Consider the following 9,226-nt stretch of genomic DNA (forward strand, 5'->3'; position numbering starts at 1 on the left):
TGGTCCTGTACCTGCTGTGCCGTTCTGTTTGATTAAAGCTGGATGAGCTAAAACTCAGACGTAACAACCAAAATTTGATGACTCCCTGTCTGACAGAACCCAGGCACGTTTAGACAAGCTTTTCAATCAGGAACTAATCACACCCTTAATAAGGAAAAAACCTAAGCTAAACTAAAAACCAAAACCAAAACTAAAAAAAAAACAAAAAAACAAAAAAACAAAACATTAATAACATTTTAAATATAAAAATAAAGTAATTATTTATGGGAAACACTGCTGTGCATTCCTAAAACCAACCAAAATAATATAAAAATACATAGGATCTGTCCTATGCATAGTTTCAGCCTTTGTTATCATAACCTGCGGATATATAGAGACTTGGAATGCCTGCAATGATTGTGAGTCCATTGACTTGAAAAAGTGTAATATTGAACCTATATCTATTCTGAACTTATAATTATTCAATTTTAATTATTAAATATATCCCTGACAAAGACCCTCCATGTTGTAATAGTTTAAAAAACTAATAGAAATAAAAACTAACTCTGGGGTCAAAAAAGAACTAAGGCCATACGCTGGTGCTTCTAGAGCTGTCTGAACCTTGGAGTTTGAACCATTGTGCCAAAAAAAAAAATTAAAACTGTAAAGTAAATGGAGTGTTACTCATATAGCACTTTTCTATTAAATTTGAGCACTCAAAGCACCTTCTTAGTGAAAGCCTCATTCACCTATTTGAGTGTTTTTTTTCAATGCCTAAGCACTTTCTAAACTTAACATTCACACACTCACACTCGAGTGGATGCAGCAGGGGCAACTCAGGGTTCAGTGTCTTTCCAAAAGATACTTTGATGTAGTTTGATCCCTGTCTAGATGAACCAGGCATCAAACTACCAACCAATTAGCAGACAACCCACTCTACCTCCTGAGTCACAGCCTCTCAAATGATGAGTTGAGAATAAAAACGAAACCTTATTTCCCATGAATGGTGGGTCTCAAATAGTATATTTTTTTGAAAATTAGCACAGTGTCCCAAGCCCCCACCTTAAGCTGAGGGCTGGGATAACTGGGCCACCCAACTGTGACCAGAGAGTTTTAAGTTGTTTTTTTATGTATATTTCATGACATTCAACAATGTGAAATAAGTGAGGAAGCTTGTTGAGCAACTCTTTAGAATATAAATTTAGTAGAAATGTCAATACTAACAAGAGAAGACAGTTCGTATTGACATTTGATGATGTTTCATGACAGCACAGAGAAATCCCTCGTTTGCCGCCTAAAAAAAAACATGCCTAAGTACATGGACGCCCTCTTTAATCATGAATTAAATTGACATAAATCAACATACAATTACTTTGATTCACTGTTGTCTGTGTTGTGGTTGTTTTAATCAAAGCTGATCGCCGAGACTGCAAAGAAGAGGCACAGTTTTGTGAGAATCTTTTCATTTGCCTGGTGTGTCCTGATTTCAAGGTTACCTGGTTCAAAAGGAAGAAACGTTACCTCAGGCTGGAGAGCACGTCTCACTGAATGAAAGCTACCTAGAAAAGCCTTTTACATACTTAAATGAAAAACTCTAAATGAAAAAAGTACTGTCTGTCTGGCATTTTTTTTCATATCATATTACTGTTGTTTTCTCTTCACAAAGACTCAAATGCTACTTAGTAATTCTACCTGTCACGCCTCACATTTATTTGTGCTACATTCTAGTCTCAGAGCTAAGCATCAGCTTTTCCTAAAAATAATTACCTTCCTTGTGAACATAAAAAAACAGAAGGGCATTTAACAAAACTTACAGCTGTTTTGAAGTTATTTCAAAAAGCTCTAAAGAGTCTCTACTGCATTACAAAACAGTTTTCAAATCAATTTCTTATGCTTTGACTGTATTTCTTAATCCAGTTGGCCGGAAGTGGCATATATCTTTTATATTTTTATTTAAATGTTTATATATCTCTGTCCATTTTCAGCATGAAAATATATTTAAAAGACAAATTTGCTTTGAAATTAAGACCTGAGTTAAGAGGCAGGTTAAAAAGCTTCCTTATCAAGCAGTAGAAGAGTTATTTTTTCATTCTGTGAGTTAGAAAAGTACTTGGAGATTTTGAAAAAAAAAACAAAAAACAAAGCTCCAAGTGGAAGAAGCAATTCTTAAATGACCTTTAAAACATGAGCTGTTTTGAAATCGCTTCCTGTGTATATCTCCATGAAATCTGGATGCTTCGTTCAGGAAGTGTATATACATGACAGGCAGAGCTTAAGACAGGGCTGGCAAGCAGACAATGCAAGTCTGCATGTGTGTGTATGTGTGTGTTGGGGTGTATGCATTCCACTGTTCTTGTGGAAAACAGAGAAAGAGTGGGTGCATGTGTTATTTCTGCCGAGTTTCACACACCGAGTGGACAAACAATCTATTCCAATTAAAGCGAGCTGCAGCCCTGGAGACTGCAGAAGAAGCTATGCTCCATCGGATCACATCATCCTTTGAAAAACCCTAGAATAGCCGATTGTGATTCGGAGGAAACAGGCCCCTTCAAGAACAACTAGTGTGGGCTGGCTGTGGGGGTGGGGGTGGGGACGACTGGTTCCAAGTTAGTCTAGAAAGTTCCACAGCAAATAGTGTTATGGTGGAAGTACTGGAACAGTGGGAGCTGCTGGGAAGAGGGCAAGGCTATTAATCCTGCTTGTAGCGCTGGTTTACCGCTCTTACTGCATGTGGGGCGAGGAGGCAAATTAATAGTGTGGCGGAGATTAATTAGGTGACGTTAAGGGAAATCTGTGACTGTAAAACTTTAGAGGTCTGTACAGCTGACTAGACTAATGGGGCGTTCATGAACTCTTAATAGATGCTACTCCGATGTTGAGTATGAGCAAAGCAGAAGGAGAGGCAGCGGGAAAAAAATATGTGTCTTTGCACAAAACATTGTCACCAGAAAGAACTCAAAAAGCTTCAGAAAGCTATTGAGAGCAGAGTTTATAACCTTCCACAGTGACAAACTCAAAGGGAATTATCACCAGTGCTCCAGAAACACTCAGTTATTCCAGTGAATATTTTTTAGGGGTGAATGACCATTAAAATACCAGTATTGTCCTCATTCTCCAAGTGTGGAGAGCGGAACATTCCACTCCCCCTTTAGGTGAAAGTGGAATATTCCACTTGTGTCCATGAAATCTGATCAACTCCCTGATGAAGGCTTGTATGTAAAACAGGTTTTCTGTTGCTGGACAAACAAAACCAGACCATGAGAAAAAAGAGTCCACTCAACACATAAGTTAACGGCTACCAAAAAAGTGTCCTTCATCAATATCAGCTGGGCGTCATCTCTGGACTTTTATCTTTTATTCTCTGACTGATTAAAAACAATCTGGCATGCAGGAAGAGGAAGATCAAGAAAAGGTGGACTGAGAGATGAGATTGTGCTCATGACCTCTCATTTTCTGCACTATATCCTTCTGTACTTTGCAAAATATACACCAGAGGCTTATACTCGTGACATCAGAAAGGTTGTGCGAGTACAGACCTGAACAAATAACAGATTATGAAACAGGGATATAGATAAATGTCATCAAAATGATTTTCTATTCAAAACATTGGTGTCCATCTGTATTTTTTGTATGTGATATGGGCGTTGTGTGTCTGTTTGATGACCATTTCACAACCAATTCAGCTGTAAATCATGTTGTATTAAGAAAACCACACACAGGCCTTTTGCTTTTGAAGAGAGGGTCTGACTCAACCGCTATTAGACGTGAATTAACCCGCCTTATTACTGCCCTGCAATTTTACCCATGGAACTGCAATCATTTTTGGCTGGGGCAACTTTGCTGTCACAGAAATGTTTTCCAGGATCAACTTTTTGTTAACTTTATGGAAAAAGGACAAAAAGTACTAATGGAGCAAAAAAAAAAAAAAAATACTCCAACAATAAACTCTGCATTTAAACAACTGACATACTGATATTCTATCTGACTGTTTGTAAGATGATTTAACAAACACAGCATTTAACTGCAAGTTTCATTCTAATTGATTCAACCCCCTTTAAATCTCAGGAGATGTGATGATTAATAATGTTGGAAATGAGAAAAAAACAAACTCCTACTACACAAATTGTGATTTTCTTTGGCTTTTTGCAAATTATTGGACTCCTTCTCAATTTAAAGGTTTCAGCTTTTTAACTTTAAAATTAATTCCTGAGAATCTGAGAGGTGAAAATCCTCTTTGTTGGAAGTGCCAGCAGTGACCAGTGACAGCTAGTGCTGTTTTCCCGTATGGGACTACTTGCCAAAGACAAATGTAATGCATTTTATTAGCTCAGTTTATGGCTTGTCAGCTTATGTGGAAGCAGAATTATAAAGCAGCAGGATACTGAGAGCGTAGTAGAGGTAAAAAAGCTTGACATTACTTCCAAGCATTTCTCCACATGATTCTCCTTAAATCATTGCTTTTGCAGACTTCTAGGTGGAGAGGAAAACAGGTCAATCTGGAAAATGCATCAGTCTTGCTTCGACCCGAAGGAAGGTCACGCTGACATTGCTGTTGTTTTGTTCTTAATTTCATGAATTTCAACAGCATTCCTGAAAGTTTCTCCAGGTGTTGCTATTGCAAGGGCCCATTTGGAGAGTTAAAGCCTTCACAAACAACACTATCAGCAGAACGTGCTAGATCCGGTGTTATTGCTGTACACACCAAATGACGCATGCTGATGTCTGATAATCTTACAGCGGAGATCAGACTCTACCTCACACCGTTCTGTTTCTCTCTTTTTGACCCCCCCCACCTCCTCCCAATGCCTGTAGCCAAACTTGTTCTGTTTGAAAGCCATAGACAGTCTTACTCAGTACTAACACTACAAAAACACGTTACTGCAATACTATTCCTGCTCTCTGAGGCCAAACAAAAATAAGCAACAAATAAATATTGCTGTGGTCCGCATTTCAGGGGCATTGAGGTTAACCTGCTGTCTGCACAGTCCCAGTAAGCCCCCGAGTAAATCTAGGCCACATTCAAATATGAAACAGCTACTGTGGAATTTTAGAGCTTAATGTCTTCGATACTGTGCTGCTGATGTTTTCAAAGTAGCAATACGATTTGAATAAATAATGCCATGGCGCTTTAAAAAACTGAGTAAGAAGATCACACCCTTGAGCATAAACAACTCCTCTTTTGATTTCTCATGGCTAAGATTGTGCTCAATTCTGACTTCACCTGCCTGCCCACTCATGCTACAGTAGTCCTAATTTATTAAGGTAAAAGTCAATGTCCTGCAAATGAAAGCAGCTGTTTATAATTGGAGAATTAGAAACACCAGAGAAGCAGAAATTAGCTTCATAAACAAGACTGAACCCCCCTCCCTCAGCAGGCAGAGAGTAGCCAAACAGGAAATTCAACACAGTTGCGATTGAAAACGATAAGTTCCACCATTGTCGTTAGCATGTACCAGCATGTTTAAAGCATTTTTTGTGTGAATGTTCTGAAGGAATTTACAATCCACAAAACATTTTTGCAGCACACATATGCACCTGTTAGCTTAGACAAATGACACAGCAGACAAATACATGATAAATGAATAAAAATAATTCAATATGTGAGCAAAAGCATCAGACATGCTAAAAATAAAATACATCTTTATTATGGTATTAATTCTTCACTTAAAAAAAACAATAATTACAGTAATAATCAGCAATAGATGATGTGCATACAGCATATTTTTGACTTTTACATGAGGAAAAGTGAGTAACCAGGAGAGCAAATACATATTCAGTGTGGCGTTTGCCTGAAAGTGACTGAAAAAGGAGAAAAAAAATAGCAGCAGATAAAGGTCCTTCGTAGCACTAAAAATGCAGTTAAACATTAATAATGTCATATGATGTGAGAAAAAGAGGGTATGACAATATTAAACTGCTCAGTACTAATTTTGATGCAACACATTATCACAGTCTACAGTCTGAATATCATTATCGACGTCATAGTAAGTTGTCTTTGTTCAGAGGAGCTGAACAGCAGAGTGAGTGTGTAACAGCACAGAAATACAGAGAACGTGTGTTTAGGAAAGAAAAACAAGACATGCACTAAAAGCATGTCTTAAAATGCAGTCTGCCCTGATATTTGGCTGGATCATACTTCTGTAGCAAACACACTAGTACAAAAATAGATTTACTTTAATTTTACATTAGCTTTGACTCTCTGTCTACATTGTTAGTGTGGAAAAACCACGCATTTCCCCAAGAAACTCTACAGCCAACTATGGACACTCTGACGTTCATTTCCAGTTGAATGTTCGACCCACCAGCTCAAAGAACTTCTTGTTGGGTTCATGAAAGAACTGGTAGAGTTTTTGCAGGATGGCAGGAGCCACGTGAGGGTGAGCCCTGCCTTTCGAATCATGTAAACACCGCTCTCGCCCGTGGTCTCTCAAACAGTAGAATCCTTTAGTTTTATTGAAGTAAAAATTTGAAGCGTTTATTTGAGGCTCCAGCTTTAAGAACCTCTCCACCTTTTTCATCTCAGGGAAGGGGTCTCTGATCAACTCATCCCCGTCCACGATATGAATGCTCTCCAGTGGGAAGTATTGCAGCCAGTTTTGCATGTGGACATAGTAAAGGCTGCGATTGAGAGCCTTGTATCCCAGATTGATCTCACCGTCCTTCACCAGCACAGATTCGATGGGCTGGTAGCGCTTGTGTTTCTGGAGACGGTTGTAAAAGACCTGGGTGTAGTCCGAGAGCACCCGCTCTGTGGGGTCTCTGAGGATAAGCAGCAGCTTGATGTCAGTGTTCATCTGATGGATGCGTTTAGGGACTTTGCTGGAGGTGAAGTAGGCCGGCGTCTTCTCTACCGTCAGCTGGTCGGGGAAAGCGTAGGGCATCTGGCTGAGATACCAAGGCAAGCCCCTCTGAAAGTGACTTTCCCAATCAAAGAAGTGCACCTCGTTCTGAGCTGCAGCCACCGAGCTGTGCAGGCTGAGCATCTCAATCAGCGCCCGTGTTCCTCCCTTCCTCACGCCAATAATTAGAATATGAGGAAGTTGCTGGAGTGTCCCATTTGGATGGCTGGTGGTCCCGTTGTCAGCGGGTGATGAGGTTGGAGGTAAAGGTGGCCCCTCGTCGCCGTCGGCCACTGGCCTAGAGGGGATTGGCGGGGACTGCATTGCAAAAAGCAGCAGCCCAAGGAGCAAGGCTGCCATGAGTGAGGTCCTGACCCTGGAGGATTTCAGCCTGGCGAAAGCACTAAAACTGTATCCCACATTGAAAGAGCAGCTGCTTGTGGACAAGGTCTGATTGAAAAGCAAGAAGAAAAAAAAACCAGCCTCTTCTCTGCCAGCAGCAGTAACTACAAGGAAAGACAACAGCTGTGAGTAGACCAATAACAGGTGAATATTTTGGCAGAAAGACAAATATTAAGGTTTTACAACTCGAAATCCTAGAAGGAAGTTAAACTAGCAAACGATACTTCCTTTAACATAATCAGTGTCCTTAAACTTTCTGCCGTGTAACGTCCGCAAACACGAATCACCTTCAAGTCAAACAGGAACTGTGTAGTATCTGCCCCTATAATAAACATGCTGTCATTTATGTAACCGTGCCAATGATTTATGTACAGTCAACTGATGGCATCAAAAGACGAAGTGAAACGTCGATAAGCCGAGTTTCACCTGGTTTTATTCTCTGCAACTACTGATCAACAATTTATAAATTTAGAAATCAGAGCTAAAATAATAAATATGCGCTAAAAGGTCAAACGCTCTCACGGTAGATGTTGCTTTTAATGCGACAGGAAACAAATAGAAAAAAAGCAGGTGCGGTTTGTTCTGCAAATTAAATTCTGCACAGCTAAAAGGAAAAAAAACTAGAAATCATGCAGACAAGCTGGGTTTTTTTCTCGTTATATTTTCCATATGACGGTTGTATTGGGTGCCAATCCAGGAAACGCCGTTTATCTCTTACCTTTTTAACTACAATCGTCCACTCGACAAAAATTTCATGTCTTGCAGCTGGAGGCTCTCCGCTCACAGCACCGCCGCTTCCACAAAAGCAATTATGTAGGATCCACCTCTGTACCGTCTGGGAATTTTCGAGCGCGTATAAACTTGCGCTGCGCGGGGAAGAACTTCACCGGAGCGCCTCCTCTGTGACGAGCCTCAGACCGACGCTGTCCTCCCGGTTTTTGAGTGTCAGCTGTTGTGTAGAAGTCTACGCCTACCTCACGCCTGCAGGACCACTCCCCCTACTGACTCAGGTTGTTAAAATGTTATCATATTTGTCAGCGATATCGTCGCCGGTATGTGTGATATGTGACGAAGAACTGAAGCAGGTGATCTATGCCCGGGGCATCATGTAGAAGGAACAAAGCAAAAAAAGAAAGCGATAATGTAATTGCGCCGCAGAGCAGAAAATTGCTCCAGTCTTGATGGGTGTTCTAGCTTTGATTAAAGACTATTTATGATTTTTTTTTTTTTAAAGCCAAACATTCAATTCAAGCAGTCTGAGATGCTCTACTCAGTGAATTTGTTGCCCATAGAGAGGCTGAGCCTTCTCAGGATTTGGATTGAAAAAGACTATTCAGCTGAGCCTCCAGGAGTTCCCTCTTCACTATTGCTTTCAGGGGAAATCAATGAAAGAGACAGGCCAGTTATTCATCCCTGGCATTCTTCTCCTCCTTTGCCCACAATGCAACTGCATCTGTGGGTAGTCACTGAGTCCAAGTTGCACAGTCTCACCACCTGTTGAGCTGCATTTCTTTTTCTTCTGACATGTTTAAATCGTTCTCCCATCACTTTAGCAATGAGTCCAAAGTATCTTTTCAGTTCCAAGCTTCGTATTTACTCGTGTTTAATTGAGTCATTGGAAGATTTCGCAATGTCCTCTGACTCACCTTTGGATGTACAGTCAGTGTGAGAAAGTTTGAGTGACTTCAAAGTGGAGATGAATAAGTGGCACGTCACTAACGTCAAATACCTTGATAGGTTGTGTCATATTTGACCTGCAGGGACGAGAAAGCAGTAAAAGACGCAGTGTGACAGGAAGAAAAAGGTGTTAAAACACTTATGTACTTGGTTTAATGCTTGCTTTTTTTAACCAAATATTTGCTTTATCTGGATGGTAACTACAGGTGAAGCTTGATATCATTTTGTTAATTCTACTTACTGTTTTTTGGTTTTATCCCTGACTATTTATGAATCCCTTCCTGCTTCCTGCTTCCTGCTTCCTGATGCACAGGTTTTCAGCATAAACT

At 40.1% G+C, this 9,226-nt stretch overlaps 1 protein-coding gene across 1 annotated transcript; it reads right to left on the reverse strand.

Moving 5' to 3' along the window:
• Nucleotides 1-5,602: 5,602 nt before the first annotated feature.
• hs3st1 (heparan sulfate (glucosamine) 3-O-sulfotransferase 1) lies at nucleotides 5,603-8,155 on the reverse strand. Its single transcript, XM_031741498.2, has 2 exons — nucleotides 7,939-8,155; nucleotides 5,603-7,324 (listed from the first exon to the last, which is right to left on the reverse strand). Exon 2 carries the CDS (start codon nucleotides 7,176-7,178, stop codon nucleotides 6,255-6,257), a length of 924 nt encoding a protein of 307 aa, XP_031597358.1. The 5' UTR covers nucleotides 7,179-7,324; nucleotides 7,939-8,155; the 3' UTR covers nucleotides 5,603-6,254.
• Nucleotides 8,156-9,226: the final 1,071 nt, after the last annotated feature.

Source organism: Oreochromis aureus, linkage group 2 (assembly GCF_013358895.1).
Source record: "Oreochromis aureus strain Israel breed Guangdong linkage group 2, ZZ_aureus, whole genome shotgun sequence".
NCBI classification, from domain to species: Eukaryota; Metazoa; Chordata; class Actinopteri; order Cichliformes; family Cichlidae; genus Oreochromis; species Oreochromis aureus.